The 20,672-nt window shown below is 32.7% G+C and overlaps 2 protein-coding genes across 2 annotated transcripts in view; one reads left to right on the forward strand and one right to left on the reverse strand.

Annotated features, from left to right (window-relative positions):
- LOC116778432 (translational regulator orb2) overlaps window positions 1-11,787 on the reverse strand; it is a 32,583-nt gene extending 20,796 nt beyond the window's left edge. Inside the window, exons 1-2 of the mRNA XM_032672435.2 lie at window positions 11,531-11,787; window positions 789-873 (exon numbers count right to left, since the gene is read on the reverse strand). Of these exons, the coding sequence (XP_032528326.2) occupies window positions 789-873; window positions 11,531-11,743 (298 nt within the window). The 5' untranslated portion in view covers window positions 11,744-11,787. The remainder of the gene's footprint in view (window positions 1-788; window positions 874-11,530) is intronic.
- LOC116778433 (probable galactose-1-phosphate uridylyltransferase) lies at window positions 97-20,481 on the forward strand. The gene is made up of 10 exons (XM_032672438.2): window positions 97-177; window positions 832-890; window positions 14,825-14,911; window positions 16,281-16,441; window positions 16,937-17,064; window positions 17,787-17,864; window positions 18,192-18,344; window positions 18,544-18,619; window positions 19,504-19,720; window positions 20,209-20,481. Exons 2-10 carry the CDS (start codon window positions 851-853, stop codon window positions 20,415-20,417), a joined length of 1,149 nt encoding a protein of 382 aa, XP_032528329.2. The 5' UTR covers window positions 97-177; window positions 832-850; the 3' UTR covers window positions 20,418-20,481.
- Window positions 20,482-20,672: the final 191 nt, after the last annotated feature.

Here is a 20,672-nt window from a genome sequence, read left to right on the forward strand (position 1 = left end):
GGGCGTGCGTCCGTCTAACAGGTGTAGCGTTGCATATACAAAATGGTTGAATTGTTTTTATAATTGTCACGGGTTATCTATTTATAAATATGTTGCAAGTCGAATAGAAAATGTCAGAAGTTGTGGTATTTTTTTTCGGTTTTGTTGTTGTTTTCAGTAAGCAGGCGTCACGCCAAGGTATGTCGGTTGAACATTAAATGAAAAACATCGTAGTTCAGAACGTATCTGTATTGTTTGTAGTTAATGTATAGTTATATATGTATATAATTTTCTGTCGCGAGACACACAGGTATTTATCAACTAATGTTATGCAAGTAGGCTATGTGTGACCAAGGTCGCTTATTCAAAAGCCATACGTAACAATACGCGTACATAGGTATAACAGAAACCGCGTCATAATATTATACCTATAACACTGAACCGATAACGATTAAACTTTTACGTAATATATGTTTATAGAAGCATTTAAATCATCGTTTGTATATATGCGAATGAAATTAAAATGAAAACTATAAGTACACAAAAATACGATGTCTGTTGTGTTTGTATGTATGTATATAAATTAATGCTTGACACACGACTTTTATCCTGCCTGTTATCTATATAAATGTAGAGTTTTATCGAATTATGTACAGTGGGACGTTTGTAAGAGATAAGACGTATTTTGAAATGCATTAAAAAATTCTTTTCAAAATGTTTTTTTTATATAAAAATGGTGATTTAATAATAATTTAAAAAAAAACAACACAATATTGATAAAAATGCTATATATATAAAGATGTTATTACCTTTCAAATGGTCGGAAGTATCAGCTCTCATGATGTCCGTCAGGTAATGCTCCAGAGACCTCATGTTGTCCAAGCCTCCTCGATCCTGGGCACAGAAAACATGTGCGTATGTTTATTTTTAGCTTCTCTATAACTTAGACTGTCATGATTACAAATTTTATTAAAATCGAACCAGTCTCAATTGAAAACACACATATATATATATATATATATATATATAAATTAATATTATATAGTTAGTAGGTTTGTTTGTCTCCTTGAACTCAGTAACCACTGGTTATATTCACGCAATACTTTCAGTTACACAGTTCCTGTATAACTAATACTAATTGTAAACCTAATTCCTAATTATATTGTGAACGCGGAAGTTTGTGAGGATGTATGTATGTATGCTTGTTGCTATTTCACGCGAAAACTACTGAACTGATTCTGATAAAAGTTTTATATTAATGTAGATCACACATTAGAGTAAGACACGGGCTGGGACTTATCCTGAAATAAAATTACCTCTTCGATAGCTTCTGTAGCCGTTACGTGTCGTACAACGTTTAAAAATTCCCATTACCTATAAAAAAATATTTTTTCAAAATATTCTCGCAACAAACATTTTAATTTCACGCATGCGGCGCGAGAGAAGCTAGTATAATATGCTAAATGTTAATAAACAAAAATTAAAACAAGTGCGAATTGCACTCGTCCGTAAAGGGTTCCGTAGCAGCAAGCAGATGACATGGTATAAGTCATTGTAGTGTCTTGTAGCTTTGATCGATGTTTAAAAAAAAAATAACTTGGTTTTACATAGTGTTTGTATGAACGACAAAGTTGTTTATGCGTTTCTTGAAAATGTATTATTTCTTAAAAACTAATAATGATATCTCGTTCAAACCAATTTCCGTTGAAAGTTTCCGTTTAAATCTACAGCATATATTTTTTTTAGTTTTCTCAATTTCATATTTTAAAAGTTAGAGGGGGAGGGGGGGGACATTCATTTTTCTACTTTGAAAGCGTCTATCTTCTATACAATTGATTTTGACGAAAAATGATTTTAGGAACCTCAGTGTCTTTTTTAAAGCGCTATCCATAGACACCCATCACGTATAGGTTAGCTGAGAAAAAAATTGTTTTTAATCATTTCCATGTATGGAGTGCCCCCCTTTTATTTTTAAATTTATAAATTTTTATTCAAAATTCGTATAGCGGCTACCAGAATACATCAACCCACAAAGTTTCAACCATGTAGCCCCAATATTATAAATCGGAAATAAATGGCTGTGACATACGGACGGACAGACGGACAGACAGACATGACGAATCTATATGGGTTCCGTTTTGTACCATTTGGCTACGGAACCCTAAAAAACACACTGCAATACATTTAAATTCATCATTGACACTGAAATCTACAAAAATTACGTGATCTCAGGCGCAAACTGGACAACAGCAATGACGTCGGCGGTGACGTCATCGCGCACCGTCGATGACGTCATCAGATCAATAATCCGCTCGTCACGCTTTGAGGAAAAAAACGATGTAGCATAACATAATGGCAGATAAATTTTAATAGTACTTTTTATTGTTTTAAAATCTATTTTTTTTTTTCATTCTACCCGACGTTTCGATTACTTGGTAGTACGCGTGATTACGGACGTACGAGACGAGGTGTAGAGCGAATTTAATAATAATGACATATAGGTACCACAAACACACTTTAATTTAAATGTAAACTTGCGACAAATAATATATATATATAGTGTAGGGAGTAAGGTTGGAACGGAAAAAATCTTCAAATTAGGTTAACCTTTGACCTTAAGTGCCACATCCAAACAGTTCAAAAGTAATTAAAGGGTTCGTTAGCTAAACTATTGTTCATAATATTGTAAAAAGTTGAAAAATTAATTTCGTAACATTTACATTTCAAGTAAAAATTCTTAAAATCTCTACCGTCCTATAACCACCATGGGACAAAACTCTCTCTGAGCGATTTATTTTATTATTATTTTTTATATTAATACCCTTATTAACTCCTTATTACCTAATATATTTTCCAGCGGAAGTCTCATCTAAACTGGTCCAGCCGTTCCGCAGGTTAGCCGGTACAAACAGACGGACAAAAGTTTTAAAATACACAACCCTTATGTATATATAGTATTTTCCTGCTTTCCCGTATGTCCTATGATCGTATAATAATAAAATATTTAAAAGAATGGCTTCTCGTAAGACATTTTCACATCAGCCACAAATAAACGAGACGCGTGACGCTGAATCGAAGTAAATTCGTCAGCAAATCAATTTATTCCACATTAAAAAATCCTTATAACAGCCGAATAAGAAGTGAAAACATCAAATCCAACCTGAACCCGAACACCTAACTGCGATCATGTAACCCCGGCTCAACTTACCCCGGCCACCTACTGGCCTACTTCTACTTACGCAGTGTGACGTCATCACCAGCATTGCGCTATCGCCGACTTTAAAGCGAAACCCGTCTTAATACAAACATAATACGGTGCAAAATTAATTGTACGGAACTAAAAGACGATTTTACTCAGAAAATATAAAATACATGAGCCGTTGAGGCTGCCCTGCCAGCCATAGAGACCTGAATCGCTGGTTTCATGACAAACTGGGCCAGACTGCAGTGCGATTCTCAGCCTCCCGGCGTGTAATTAGTTTATTTATTACATTAGACAGTGATTTGACTCAAAACTGTGTCAATAGCACGGTATTGATTTGATCGATGGGTTGAGGGTAGGCGCGGTTTAGATGGAGCTGGGATTCATAACAGTAAATTAATTTATTTAATGCGAACAAAATGTGTTTATTATCTCGTAATATATAATATGCCTGCTGTTTATATATGACATATATATATATTAAACGATTTATAATTAAATACAATTAAATTTTATTATCACAGTACATATCGTACGTAGATATTAATTTAAAAAAAAATATTCGAACTTACAACCTGCATATTACTACATTCCAGTTCCTTCACTAACTGCGCCATCGGGTCCTAGTTAAAATCGAGCATTACTAACTATTATATCTGTTTAATATCAATATCTAACGTCAACGATAATTAAATTTATTTATATTCAGATCAAAACCGCCTGTTAGAGCTGTATATTCTCCTACATCCTATCTATATCTTTAGCAATTTTTATCAAAATCTGTTTAATCGATTCAGATTTCTAAGCGGACAAACCATCGCAATCATTGCAGGAGCCTTACTTTAGCATCTGTTATCCAAGCCTACAAGTTACCTAAGCGTATCTGATAAACATTTGTTCAGCTGTAAATATTATTTTGTTTGTTATTAATTTATTATAATTAACTATATGTATATATATTTATAATAAAAATACGATATATTTATGTGGTGATGTTTACAATGAGGAAGTTTTTAATTATTTTTTTTTATAAATATAAGGAATTAACTATATTTAAGTAAGAAATTTATATACATGAAGAAATACGTAATTAATAGTACGTAAGCGAAATTTCTGACAACACACGAAAACTACTGATTTAATTGTAATGTAACTCTTCTCCTGTATAGGTCACGTATCAGGATAAAGGCCTCACACATACATTACGTATTAATAATTTTATATTTTGAACCTTCTGCAATGATTTACATAGGTACTTGTTTATTTTTACCACACACATATATATATTAACATATACTGAAAATATTAAAACGATATTCAGATTTAAAAACAATTAATTCCTTAACCGACTACGACCGAAAAAAGTAGGTACTGGTCCTACACTTCCAATGAAGATGTAAGCCACGACATACAAAATAAATTTGATTCTCAAACAAACCTGTCAAATGTTATATTATGCTTGTGTCTTACCACGAGTGTAAATCATGAAACTGAATTCGTAGAGTTAAAAGTTTACTCGGTATTAAGTCGCTGGCTACCCGCAATTTCAACGCGAAAGTTTGAATCACACTAGAAACGTAGCTTTAACAGTTTTTCATTCATAGTATTAACGTAGATTAATGAAAAATCTAAAACTTTTGGTAAGCGTAGAGAGTTTAAGGACAGTTACGTCAATACGTAATCGAAAAGAAATCGCTCTAACAAACTAATTAATATCACAATTGAGAATAACGTGACTACGTACTCGTATGTTTGTTGAACTTTCACGTAAAAACTGCTGTACGAATTGTGATGAAACTTTCAAGTAATGTAGCTTAGAGATCGGAATAGGACATGCTGTGACTTGTCCTGAAGTACTGTGATCGTAGAGTCAGGACAAGTTGCTTTATATGAAGTGACGTGATACAGACGCTAGATGGCGCTGACGGTTGCTTCACAAAAATATTATACTAAAAATACATTACTAATTTCTCTCTGAACACAATTTTCAAGCCGAAACAAATGAAGTAAATAATGGTTTTTGTCTAATATTTAAAAAAAACGACTTAAAAACTTGCTTATGTATTATTAAAAATATACACAGAGCGAGGTGATAAAATGTGTGAAAATAAGAACCTCGCTCTTTAAAGTCGGTTAACATTTAAATATACAAAAAAAAATACAATTTCACAACCAAGATGGATACGATCTTGACTAGAGACGAATGACTCTACATGTTATAATATATAAGGGAATCTTTCTCCGAAAACCCGTCTACTGACAGTCAAAGTTACATAAAAACCGAACCAGGGCTCTACATTAAACAAGTTTTAACGTAGGTACGTTTTATTTTAGGAGATATTTTGTCAGTTTTAGAATTTTGTATTATCTTATCAACGTCTCGATGAGATAAAAATGTGCTGTATTTTGAGAGTAAGATCTCGAAGGTCTCGTCATCTCGAGTTACGATTCAATATATGAGACGAGACGAAACTCCTCAGCATTCAATGGATTCACCGTGCTGGTGCCGGGTCCATGCAGGGAGAGGAGCTTCAACAGTGCCTGGGACTTGACCCAGGTGTAGGTTTAAGGACCCTATCTAATGAGACGAGACCTCTTAGCATTAAAAGAGAAAAAAGTACTGACAACTAGTTAATATTGTATCTGTGTTATAAAAATCTTCAAACAAAATATTGATGATAATTCACGCCTGTAAATTCCGTCACTACATACTTTAATAGTGTCTCTGGGAAACTGAATACGATCTGTATGTAAGTAACGTGTCAACTTGTGCTAAGGATATTGTACTTTAATAACTAAGTATTGTCAAGTTACAGACGATTTCATCGTTACGTTCATGTGTCGAGTACAGTAACAATTTAAGTATATGATTGAAATACTTGTAACTGCCTGTATTGCGTTTGGCAATGCGGACCCGTCGTAAGGATATATAAACGTCGGGAGAGTATTTTTTTTTAATTGTTTATATTTATATATATATATAAATTCGTCTTAGTTACGTTATTTATAACTCAAGAACGGCTGTTTCGATTTGGATGAAAATACGCAGGGAGCTAGTTTAGGACTAGGAGACGGATATAACATAATTTTCAACTAAATCGATCGAAAAAGCAAAAAAATAACTTGATAAAATCGTAAATCCTTTTATTTACTGTCTATAAGACAAAATAGAGTTCCCCTTTACCTACCTATATATATATATATATCTATATCTATATCCCTTGTTCACTACCACTTATTTCTCTATTATTTATTATTGTCAGGAAAATGTTCTTGCGAAGAAAAAATAAAAAAAAATGGCGCGAAAATTTAGAAAATTTATGACAAAAATTTACAATCAACTTAATTATAATATTTTAGTGAAATAACTGTCACTCGGTGTGCGACATCGCTAACCTTCAACATCGTCAACGAAGATTTAAAGTTTAAAGATTCCGAGGTTTAAGTTAACCGTACAGAGATAACTTTGACGTGACGAGATCTGTCAAATTGCCCAGTTAATGAAAACATTGGCAATATATAAAGCATTAAGGTATTTTAAAGACGACAGTTTATTTCTTAAAAAATCTCATTTAATATGTTCATTTTATTTTTCATTTAATATTGATAAATTAATTTAAAAAAAACTATGGTTTTTGAAACAGTGGTAATTTTTTTTAAATATAAATGACATTTAATAAAAATGGCGACTTAAATGACGATCGTTAAATATTTAATAATCAAATTATATACCCCATAAATTTAATTGACTTCAATATTTTCGGAATATAAAAAATGTCTCCCTTAACAGATGTCTTTCAAAATTTTGTCATTAAAAAAATGAAACAGCATTATCTGTGGTAAGAAATGAACGGTCGATAGTTCGGACGCTTCACCGCACACGAGCGTTTAAAAAAACGTCCCGAAAACTACTTGCAACCATTACCATGCATGAGATTACCCTAATTTAATACTTTTTTTAATATATTGTTATTAAAACTTTTTGCAAATTGATTTTGCTGAAATACAAAATATTTAAAACATTTTTCTATTTTCGATTCTCGCGAGAATCCACGATTGGAATAAAAAAAATATATATCACTAGCAATCTTTTCCAATGTGATAGTAGGTAAAAAATATATTATAATTTTGACTTCATTATCTTCATTAAGGACTTCTGCAATTTACATATAAAAAAAATCATTACTTAATAAACGTTGCCAGCCTAACCTAACCTCGTCAATCACAAATCATTACTAAGACGTTTCTAAGCCGTAATATATTCATATGTATGTAAAACATAGGATTTTCAGCACAACACACAAATAACACAAAACAGCATTCGGTTGTTGAAAACAACGTAATTTTTTTCTCTTATCAATAGTTTCGTTCAAGGCTGTACGTGCGCCTCGCGTCTCGCTCGCACAAAACAAAATGGCCGTTCAGTAACGGCCTCGTAAATATTGATTATAGCAACACATAATGTTATATACATGTATAATAAATTGAAAAACTCTAATGATTTAAACCACAGCTGCCCTTGGAGAATTTGTTAAATATATCGATTATTTATCTAGAAATAAATTTATAATAAATACAAGTGAAAAATCTCATAAATTTTAAGAAATTTTTCATCTACACGAGATATGTTATCGATAGAGGGCTTGAATAGAAATCGTACGCTAGTGGATACGCCCGACTCTATCCACACTGAAGTAACAACATAATGTACCTACTAATAAGTTCTGATAGTCTTATGCACTCACCAACTTGACATATATATATATATATATATATATATATATATAAATCTTTGAACTTGAAAGATATTATTGTTAAGTTACAACTAAAATAGACATATATTTACGTGTTTATTTCGCAAAATGCTTTGATCTATTAAAAACTATAAAACAGTAAAATAATTTTTATAAAAACAATTTGATAATGAAGACGAAAAAAATTACTAATCACTAATCAGACAAGACAATTGTTGACTTAAACATATTTATTAGTCTTTAGACAAACGACTTAAATCTTCGTGTTGCAAAGAAAGTGTTTTGGAAAAAAACGGTTTGTTCAAGGAAAATATGAATTAATGGACACAGCAAAGACATTTAAAGGCCGACGAAATATCGTACAAATTTTATTTTATATATATATATAAACATAGTTATCAAAAACATCTGTCAGATCGAATAATTGGTCTGATAACAGACCATTAGGTTAACGAACCCTTATCAATATTCGGGTGTGGGAATTATATAAAAATAATTAACTAATGGTTATTAAAGTGATTTTTCATTCAACAAAGCATCTGTATAACGTTCAGATGAAATAGGACGAGGTTTGTTTAATATTCAGAGGCTCAAAGCCAATGGACCCGTGCCGCGTATCCTCCATAGGAATATCGAAAATAACCGATAATTAAAAAAAAAACTAAGCATCGAAATAAAAATAAACAAATGTCGCGAACATCAAACATTCAAAACAATCCACGAGGCGTCGCAGTGCGCATCTACAGGGAACTGGGTCAGGCGCTGCGGCCCGAGCTTTGCGGACTCACAGACCGACCGACATATATATATAATATAGGTAACCTTCATGCGATACAACCTCTTTGCTGATTTATTGACATCCAATCAGTTTTTAAGCGTGTAAGCGTAACGTTTTGTAAACTACCCGTTTTTTTTTATTATTCCGTATCTACATGGTTACGACGTTTCGGTCACTCTACATCGATAATCAGACGAGATGAAAGCATCTTGTTGTGTAGTTAACTAACAAAAATAGTTTCAATTGAACTTGTACAGTGAATCTTAGATAAAGAGTTGGGGGATTAAAGTTATTAAACCTTTTTGGTTGTTAAAATTATGACAAGTTCAAAGTGACACTAATATATTTATTTTCCGAACAGTTTTGGCACAGATAATAGTAAATCTTTAAAAGATCAAAGATTTAAAACCTCCTTGGTTGAAAACTTTTTTTTTATTTATATATAGACAATCTTACATATATGTACTACAAAACAATATATATATATATATATATATATATATATATCTTCTTTCCTAATAATTTAAAAGTATTGTGTCCTTACATAACATAAAAAAAAACAATGAGAAAAAAAAAAACTATCAAAATTAAATTAAAACAAACTTATTACATCATACGTTATTCTGGCTCATGTTACGAAAACTCTTAAGAGACATCACAAAACATTCGGATCAGGGTAAGTGGAGCGAGCTGATAATGATAACAGAGATAGCGGGGACCCGGACGGAGTGATACTGAACGTGAAAGATTTCGACTACAGATACGATAGATTTAGACAAGAGGAAATAAATGAAGATCTGTGCTAAATATACATATATATATATATATATATATTAATGTCTCAAATAACTTCTTTATTGCACCTTTAAACAACACGATATACATATTTTGTTTTCGTCGTAACTATTTTGTAGATAAATATAAAATTATTTATTATAATCTGCGTATAGGTTAAACATATAATGGCTGGCATAACTTTATAGCTTTGAGAACAATAACTTTGTTTAAACAAGCAAAGATTATTAATGTTTTGATCTCGGATCATTTCCGTCTCGTCTCCGCGATCGCGGTTGGTGCAATGTGACCTAAACGCTGTCGTATGTATTTTAAAAAATCGAAGAGGCGTAGTATCCGCAAAATATTAGTTTTATTTATTTATTTATGTTTCGTTGTGTAGATTAAAAAAAATATTAATTTAAATATCTTAGTTACAGCCGTTGTATGTGAAAGGTGATGTATATTTGATTGTTATTATCGGTTATTACAAACAACAGAATCATTTCAAAAATCTGATATAATTTCCCCTAACAAAGGAATGTTAGTGTTGTGCCGATTGTTCTTGAAATGTTTTGTAAAGAATCGTATGTTAAGTAAGAATTCGGTTTACACAATGCGAACGACGAAAAAAAATTATACAATAATCGTAGCGATTTGTTTATATATATATTATTTTATTATAATAAGAATAAACAAACTTTTTGGTAAGCAATTTTGGCATTTCAAACGATTCCGTCGTCTTAAATGTCAAATGTCATCCGATTTTAAAATTAAGTTTTATGACAGGAAATATCTTTTCGATATAGCTAGTTTAACTAAAAGTGATATTAGTTCAGGAAACGTTATATTTTTTGTAGAACAATCTAAAATAAATAAAACGGGATTTCGGAATTTTGTGTACTGATTTTTTTTTTTTTTTTGCTAAAACGGCGTAACCTCAAATGTCAATGTATATAGAGGTAAAGAAACGTTGATTATTTAAAAAATAACTATTTAATTCTCGTCTTTGGATATTTTCATATAATTTTTTTTTGTTTGAAAATTACAAAGAAATACAAAGAATTACAAAATATATTGTTTGCGAATTTTTTAAAGGGAAAATTTTAAAATAGGATTACGTCAAAACCGTAGCAGCCATTAAAATGTTTAGTTTAGGAGATATAACGTATATTTTGGTTAGACGCTAATGATAAGGTAGTCAGCATACTTATATATTGATCTGTTATTACTAAAGGAGCCTTGCAAATATTTAACGTAAAAATATATAAAATGATTGATTGATTGATTGTTTCAAAATCAATATTTTACCTTATTTTTACCTATTGTAAATAATTTATTGAGCTACGAACGGTTTTTTCACTGATACCATACTATTTTCTTTATCCTCTACCAACGCGAGTTTTTCATTATCGACGCAATTTATATTTAATTCGTTCACATAAATTTAAAATGTCCACAAACACTAACTAACTATTATTTTCGAATGATTCATGATAATAATTGATAGTTACGATCTTATTTCATTTCCTAAACTAATTAAATATAAAATTTAACTAACTGAAATATTATAAAGATTGTGACAAAATGGCGTATTTTACATATATATATATATGTGAAAAATATTACGTCAGTTTATTGAGAAAAATTACGTGTTTTTTTTTGTTTTTCCGACCCAGTAATGTTTCAGGTGTAATTTTAAGGGTAACGTGTTTTTCCTCGGAGCCTTTGAATGTAGGTCATAATTCCTTAAGTAGGTTGCATGAAAACATATTGATTTATGTCGGAAGGCTTATGACATATGTTGTAGTTCGGACGCTTGATGTGAAGCCGATCTCGACTACGTTTCCCACAGCCCGTCCGATAATCTCGGCTACGTCACGTACTGAGACGTACTAACTAATCCAACGTTACACAGATCCTAATTTTAACGTCACTTCACTGTAGCATTGCCCGTGTCTTTATCCGCGTGTCTGATACCTGATAGGGGTCTGAATGGTTTGACGTGTGTCAGTGGTGACGTGGACATCACATGAGACCCACCTGGTAGGGATCTTCGGGCTTGCCGGGGTAGGAGGCGCTGCGGCGGTAGTCCGGCGGCCGAGGGGGAGCGGGGGCTCGCCTCCAGGGGGCGAAGGCCGACGGCTGAGGGGGCTGCGGCGCCGGCCACCTGTACTGAGGGGCTCGACGGAAAGGAGCCCTGTAATGACGCTCGTCGTCCACGCTGGGCGCGCCGGGGTATTGTAACTCGCCCATAACATACGGCCGACCGGCTCGAGTGTCCGACAGCGACTGAATGAGAGATAACAGAGGCGGTCGATGTAGCCTGCGCGCGCAGGCTTCACACATGCCAACATTACAACACGGAATGCGGCAAAATTATTATGACGATTATTCAATAATGCATTATAAGGTTAAGCGATCGCCATCGCGGATGTAGTTCCGATGGGTGTGCATTATCATTTGTTTTAATTTTCCAGCTCTACGTCGTAGCGTCGTAGCTTGCTGGATAGCGCCATCTAGCGGCGAATAAGATTATTAATTTAGCGAACGGTACTTTGATCTTTTTAGTTTTGTTAATCAAAATATGCTTATAATCAAATTTTTTGAATTTGGACAATAGCAAGGAAACTTTAATGAAAATAATATAAATAAGTAATAATTAAAAATTAAAATGGCTGATATGCTTACTAATGTTCGGTAACTACATGTTTTGTGTAATTTCATACATTCCTGTTTAATTTACTAATCGTAGTATTTTCTATGACCTTCAATTTATTTCTTCTAAATTGTTAATATTTGTATATTTAAAGTAAAAATTGTCTGAATTCCTGTGCTCCTTATTAAGGAATAAACAAAAAAAAATTGTTTTCTATGAAACCAGAATTTACGATACTTAGTAGGGCGCTATGAGTATCCATTACAAAAATTTAGTTTTGATAAAACATCTGGATACTTCTGGATCACCTGGGACCTGGACGAATTTCAGCTGTTTATTTTGCTTTGGATTCCAAGCTATAATTGTCTGTATAAAGTTAAGCATTACTATTAAATTTGAACCTGCAGCCCTACCACAAGTGCACGTCGTAACTGCAAACGCAGCGTTAAAAGCTTTTCATTCGTAACTCACGTAGCAACGTAACTGAGAAACGCGAAACGGCTAGTGTGTAGCGTGAAAGAAAAAATAATCGAACTTATATTAAGACTTTTAATTTCATATAAATAATAAATTTTACTTTTAAATCGAATTATTCAGCTTTAAATAAATCGTTTATGATACGTTTAAAAAAACAAAAACAAAATGTTCAAAATAATCTTATTACCTTATACAAATATAACAAATGTATTGTAGTCAATTCCATAAATGTATGTACGTAATAACTTTGTTTTAATATATTTAAGTTATTACATTTTATTATTTATAATTATATTCAAACAAACCTTACTATAAGTCGTGCTCACCGTCACACTAAACGTAACGAGACCAAACCTCTCAGCATTCCATGGATTCACCGTGCGGGTGCCAGGTCCATGCAGGGAGAGGAGCTCCTCTCTCTATCCAACCAAAGTTTCGTACAAAATTCAAGTATAAAATAAAAACTCGAAACTGTCTGTTTTTAGTTTACCTATACTAACTCGAACTAAGGAAATACATTAATTGATAACAATTCTTTACTTACATATACTTATATTATTTCAATCAATTTTATTATTAAAAATATACTTGGGATTGCTATGTTTGACAAGAAAAACCTTCAGGATCGTATAAGGTAAGGAAAGCCAGGTGTATATATATGTATGATTCTGAACACTTTTCAACTTTAGGTTTTATACGGAAAATAAATGCAGTAAGTAATAATATCCGCAGAGCGGCGACTGCATGGTTGTGTAATATCAATGCTAGTACAACTATATATATATAAACAGAAGTAAATAATGTACATTTTGTATAACTTTCATTATATATTGTAGTAAAGGCGGTTCGTGTTTGTGATTGTAAATCTCTCATTTAAATCGTTACGTGAGTCGTGTTTGTCTTAACTGATACTAAGTATCTGATGTATATATAAGAGATATCATTTTTACTCAATAATGTTGATTTTATAAAAAAAAATTGTATTAATTTCATTATATATGAATATAGTTTGAACCGATGAGTTATGTCTTATCTGTAGCCGCTGTATCTGTCTACTCTGTGCCATTTCTTCCGAGGTGCACATTAGTTAAAAATTAATTTATAAATTTTACGTAACTCTGAATGTAAAACTACCTTCATCATATTCGTAAACCGGTTATTTGAAGTGAATCTTTTTTTGTTAAATATCACAATTTTCTTTATATATTTAGTTATCTTGATCACAACTTTGGAATGAGCGTCGTATAATCTATATATTTTATTAATTACGGAAGAAATCAATTCCACAAGTAAAAGTATAAGTCTAAAGAAAATTCCCACAGATGGCGCTGAAAGCTGCCATCTAGCGGCGGCCTGCGACAGCGAGGTGTCGAAGTTGTTTCATAGATGGCGCTAAACTAAATTAATTATATGAACCATAAAATTCCTAACATCAGAATTCATATAAATGAAAACGCTCACTTAGACATTAAATAATCTACTTTTTATTAATGTGATATATTTTTTATTCGCTTTGATATGAAAATTATCACAGAGTAGCACCAGACAGACCAAACATTACACTCGCATTTCTATTATTTTCGGAGGCAGATTAATTGTTGATAACTTAATATTAAATACAAAATTAGTTTTTAATTTTAAACTAATAAAATTTTCGTCAAAAATACATATATAAGTTATGTTCTCGTAATTTTTTCACAAATTACATAAACACAGTGTCTATGTTTGGTTGCTCTGTGACAGTATCGTTACGACTTGTTATCTTTTTGAACCCGTACAATAAACAGAGTAGTGAAGTCCCTAATTTTTATCGATAAATTTATTTAATTTGTCACAATAATTTTAGTTACTTTAAAAAATATATATTATTAGTTATTATTTAATTACTGTTGGAAAACTTTTGTAATAATTTTATACAAAATAAATTTTGTTGTTTTTTAAATATATACAAATAAAAATCTACTAAATTTAATGTTTTCTTTTCAAAAGATTTCCACCAACGAGGGCACCAACGAGGGCATAAACTAAATTTTTTTTTACATTTGAATTTAATATGAAATCATAGATTTCAGAACACAACTATTTCTTATAAGCACTTACCTATATCTGTTTTCTTCTTAAATTAAATAATAATTTTATCGTATAACACGAACAAAGTCGCAGGTATGACACATTAAATATATTCTCATGTCCAACACTAGTACAAGTTCGTACTCCGTCGTGTCCGCTGTCAGTCGTGTTCCTAGTGTCGGGAGCGTCGCACGTCAATATGGAATTCAATGTCACAGGTAAGTTTGTTATTGAATAAAAATATAATTTTTAATATTATTTTTTATAAATGAACTATATTAATATAACTGTTTTTTAATTGAACTTGTAGTGTATTTGAATATTAAAGTATTTTTCTTTGATACTTTGTATGGGTGATAAGTTTGTCTAAAATTATTAATAAGATATATATATATATATATATATATACATATATATATATATATATATTTATATATATATATATATGGTCTATTATTCTTGGTGTCACGTATTTTTTCATTTTTTTTTAAATCTACTCAGCGCCATCTAGTTAGAAAAAATAAAATCATTTAAGTTTTACAAATCTCTATTCTAGACTGTGATATGTTATTTTGCTGTAACGGTTTTGATTAAAACGAAAGCCTGTGTAAGTTTCTTCACTTTCAGATCCTAATAGCACTGAGCCTTATTTCAGCTTCCGATTACAAGACACAGATATTAAATTACCTTGCATTGTCAATTAAAATATAATTATAAGGAAAAAGGATTTTTAAGGAATAAAAAAATATCTACAAATTATTTATGTATTTTATTCATTTGATATTTCTATTCAAGTCAATTTTTGAACAAAAATTATAGTTATAACAGAACAAGGCACTTTTTGGTCCAAAATCGAATTAGAAATTTTTCAGACGTAAAACCTTTTTCTATTAAACTCTTTTCCCTATATTTATGTTTATTATTCTCTATATGTCATTCATTTTTTAACTTGAATTTTACATCTATTTGAAGGTCATTGACCTTGTCTAAATTTTTATTAAATCCTTATCAATGATTATGTATAATCAAGTTAACTTTAGCTTTATGTCATTATACATATAAAGATTACGTACGAACCAATAGATTAGTAACGAAAAAAATAGATATAATTTTACTTTATATAGGGTTTTCAGTTAAAATAAAAATAAGTATAGCAGGACGATCATCGCGACCGTAAAACGGGCGAAGTGCGCGGAACGTTGCTCGAACTGAAGACCCATTTTCATAAAACAATTTTATGATTTGCACGTGCTGCTCGACACTGTAACCTGCCATGGTGGTTTGGGAGGACGGAATGAATATAACACACTGCATTTGACAGCTGTCACTCAAACAACATGGCCGCAATCAGCTGTCAAAGTTCAAGCGTCCCTATTGGAAAACCCCATAGCATACTACCTTCCTTAATTTTTAATAAATATATATGTATATATTAAAAATAAGTTATTGTTTATATTGTTGAAGAGATAGATAACTGGTATTACATCATATCATATTGATATCATATCATGAATGTACTGTTCATAAGCTGTCATCATGAATCCACGAATGATATGACAAAGGTCTTCATATAAAAAATATCGTCAGAACATCAGCACGTCCGCTACAATCCCTTAAAAGACCAGTGGGTTTTGGTCTCACCTCATCGCTGCAAACGTCCCTGGAGCGGGCAGACGGAACCAGAACCGGAAGAACTCTCCGATGAGAACAACCCATTGAAAGCTGGTGCAGTCAGAGCTAATGGACAGGTCTGATATGTTTGGTCATACCACTTACCTTAGCACTTTATCAAAATGGTTATTTCGTTTCTATTGGGTCAGTAGTCCAAGGTAAGGCATATTATATTCATGGACTGAAGAGCTCATACAAGATCGTTAGATACTATCATGCGTGAAATGAGGATTTTGGGGATGTGGAGTTGATTAAATTGGGGTTTAAGGGTAAGGGTGTGGGAACGAAGATTTGGAGGAGAAAAAGAATTAGTTGGAGAAGAATAAAAAATGCAATAATGATATTTAAGATTTCCGGAAGATAGAAGTCACAGTTTCGTGTGAGATCAGTCAGTTAAAAATGTGATTGTGATGCCAGAAAAGAGGATCAAGTTAATGAAATTTTTGGCACTGTTTTTTTTTGTGGGATCAGAATGGTGTAAACGTCTAAATTATTCAAAAAAACAGCATTCCCAGAAAAAATATACAAAAACAATGTCTTTCTAGCACTTTCATGAATTTTGATATTTCCAGAAAAATCCGAATTACACTTCCACGTACGTGTTCCCAAACGACTTCCCGGCTCTCCTGGAACGTGTCCCGGAACCGCCGCCGTCAGAACACCCTCTGTTCCAGATGTCCCAGGCGAAGGGAACTTGCAGGTCAATTTTTTTAACTCATGAAGACAGAATAGGTATAAATATTTAAGAGCCTCGTTGCTTGCAGCCGCAGCCGTTTGGAAGACATTTGTCTTACTTAACTATATGAGGTTTTAGATGTTATATGTAATTTTTTTTGGATTTGGATAACATTATTCAGGTATCTTTATACCAAATAAAACTAACATTTTCGGATTAAGAGTTTTTTCATTATTTAAAACTACATACTCGCGATTAAAATCTTTAAATCTCGTCTTCGTGATCACGGTTGCTGAAAAGTAACCGAAACGTCGGGATTATGTAGTTTTAAAACAATAAAATCCGCGTAGTGTATCCGAAATATATTAGTTTCATTTAAATGGATAAAACTCGCGAAAGTCTTAGATCATTATTTTAATTGAATGTTACAGAAAGACTATTCGTAATAAATAGGGATACGTAAAGATATGACAAAATATATATCACTATAAAAAAAATTAAAAAATCTGCAAGATGCTAGGGGTATTTTTATTATTATTTTTTTAATCTACAGATGACATTCTTAAATTATAAAATACGCGTAGTAATCCTAAACATATAATTTTTATTTTAACGAAACCTCGCGAAGGTCTCAGAGCTCATTAAACCAGCAAGATGTGGTTCAGCAGACGGGACTACAGACAGGTTCATCCAATTTGTGATGAATCTGATGGGTTCTTTTGTATGAATGAATGAGTTATTTCCAGGGTGATGTGCTTTCATCCGGATTCCAAAATGACGATATCGCTGATGACCGTGGATGAAATACTGAGCGTCATCGAAGAGTGAGTCGTTTTAAAAATATTGTAATGAATGACCTCGTACTCATTCATTTGTTCCGATATTTGAATGAACGTGTTGTATAACAAAAAAAAAATTAAAATTTTTTGTATTTTTGTTGCCTACAAATCTATCTCGCGACTAAATTTCGGTCAAAATCAACACTTTTCGTAATATCTTAGGTAAAATTTGGTGATATAATATAAAATTTGAAGATAAGTAATATATTTTGTTAACCTCCCAGACTCTGTCTAGCTTCGAGTCAAAATTTAAAACTCGTACAGCCAATAATATATGGCCATGCGCACAAATAACTAAACTGTGCCTATCAGATGGGTACGACAAACCCAGGAGTTGGGTCGACGTTACACCTGGGTGCAGGTCTTTGAGAACAAGGGCTCCGTCATGGGCTGCTCCAACCCTCACCCCCACTGTCAGATATGGGCCTCCAGCTATTTACCCGACGAGGGTAAAATTAAGGACAGGTAAATTGTGTAATTGCATATATGTAGATATGGTAAATATAGAGGACAGGACACACGCTTACAGAGATATACAGAGATATACAGAGATATACAGAGATATACAGAGATATACAGAGATAATAGTATAAAGATCATCTCCAAATAACTTCCGTATAATAAAAACTTTGAATAGTCTTCGTACTGATAAGTTATATTTCAGGTGTCAGAAAGAGTACTTCATCAAAAATGCTAGGCCGATGTTGATGGAGTACTTGGAGCAAGAGCTGATGAGGAAGGTAAGTAACTTGTAAAGATAGGACTGGGTTTATAGTATTGGTCGAGTCAAGAGTAGGGTAGAATCATAAGGAACATATATATATTAATACTTTAATATTATAAATGCGAAATTAACTGTCTGTGCGTCTGTTACTCAAACGCGCCTAAACTACTGAACCGATTTGCATGAAATTTGGTATGGATATATTTTGATACCCGAGAAAGGACATAGGCTATTTTTTACCCCGGGAAAATCACGCATTCCCATGGGAAAGTTCAGGCGGGCCGATCGCTTTTACGCCTAAACTACTGAACATATTTAAATGTAATTTGTTAAGGAGACAGTTTGAGACTTAAGAAAGGACGTGAGTTACTTTTGACCGCGGGAAAACAACGCATTCCCATGGGAAAAATTACTTTTCTGGCCAAGGAAAGAAAAACAAAAAACATCGTATATAAAAATGTATTGCAGTAACCTATCTCCTTCTTAAAATATGTTAACCTTACCAAACCTATGACAATCACACTTAGTATGGCCTCATCCCATCTCGGCACAATTCAAACATACGTACAAAAAAGTACAGCGCATGTTTTTTCATACTACTATACAAAAAAAAACTATCCAATGCGGACGAAGTCACGGGTAAAAATTAGTATAGATGAGTATAGATGAGACGTCTCATCATTCCACGGATTCACCGTGCGGGTGCCGGGTCCATCATGCAGGGAGAGGTGCTTCAACAGTGCCTGGAACTTGGGACCCAGGTGTAAGTTTAAGGCTCCTATCTAACGCGTTAAACGCTCTCCTCCACCGTCCAAGCTCCTCTCTCTTAAACAAATTGGAAACGAACTAATATCAGACACATTCGGATAGCATTAGAAAGATATTCTTCAATATAATTAGGAACGTATAGTCCTCGAGAACCAGTCTTGGGTGACCCTCGTCCCTTACTGGGCTGTATGGCCGTACGAGACCTTACTTCTGCCGAAGCAGCACGTTCAGAGGATCACAGACCTGGACGAGGTTCAGAAGCAGGACCTGGCTATCATGATGAAAGAGCTGAACACCAAATATGACAACTTATTCCAATGCAACTTCCCCTACAGTATGGGCTGGCATGGTGAGGCATTTACTACGCTCTTTCTATTATTTTAACTACTTAAGACGACGTTTCGGTTACTTTGCACCAACCGTGATCACGGCAGACGAGACGATAATGAGATACGGATAGTCCGAATCCGAACATCCGAAAATATTAGTTTTATTTAAATGAATACTCGAAAAGTCTTAGATCTCATTGTGTAATAATATTTTTTGTGACTATGTACGGATGTTTGCGGCTCTGTCAAGTAAAAACTAGGTACTGAACGAATTGTGACGAAACTTTTAAGTATTTGTAGACATCAGAATGAGACGAAGGCTGTGACTTATCCTGAAATAACGATGTTGTTATTTAATATAAAGTTATGAAATATTTAAAATACATCAATATTAACAGCACCAGATTTTGCAGTGATGAGTTCCTTAGTAAATGTTAAACCTTGATTCATATAACAAAGACGACTTAAAGTTATCTACTAGTAATGTTTGCACATTTATATTCTTCAGGGGCTCCCACGGGTCCATCCGCTAAACCCGGGGACTCCCCGCACTGGGTGTTCCACGGCATCTATCTACCGCCACTCCTGAGATCGGCTAGTGTCAAAAAATTCATGGTGGGCTACGAACTGCTAGCACAACCACAAAGAGATTTAACACCCGAGCAAGCAGCGGAAAAACTAAGAGAATGCAGTCTAGTACACTACAAATATGTGTAGTCTAGACTTATATGACCGCTAATGTTATATATATAATGTTCTCAATAAACTTTGTACACATGAACCGATTTTTTTCTATACAACACTATATCTTGTATCTTAATTTCAATTATTTAAAAATATAGAATATAACTGCAAACATGAAATCCTTTTTTCACTAAAAATCTCCTAATATCACGTTCATTAATTAAATCGTAAACAGGAAAAACAGTTTACAAATAAAATCTAGATCACGAAAATACAAACTTATTTTTT

The sequence above is a fragment of the Danaus plexippus genome, chromosome 31, assembly GCF_018135715.1.
Source record: "Danaus plexippus chromosome 31, MEX_DaPlex, whole genome shotgun sequence".
Classification (NCBI taxonomy): Eukaryota; Metazoa; Arthropoda; class Insecta; order Lepidoptera; family Nymphalidae; genus Danaus; species Danaus plexippus.

What these genes read in the sequence shown, in the direction of transcription:
- LOC116778433 (XM_032672438.2), top strand. Translation starts at nt 851, where the DNA reads ATGTTGTCCAAGCCTCCTCGATCCTGGGCACAGAAAACAT. An exon ending in ATCCTGGGCACAGAAAACAT is followed by an intron (nt 891 to 14,824) that starts GTGCGTATGTTT and finishes GTCCAACACTAG; the next exon opens with TACAAGTTCGTACTCCGTCG. An exon ending in CAGTCAGAGCTAATGGACAG is followed by an intron (nt 16,442 to 16,936) that starts GTCTGATATGTT and finishes TGATATTTCCAG; the next exon opens with AAAAATCCGAATTACACTTC.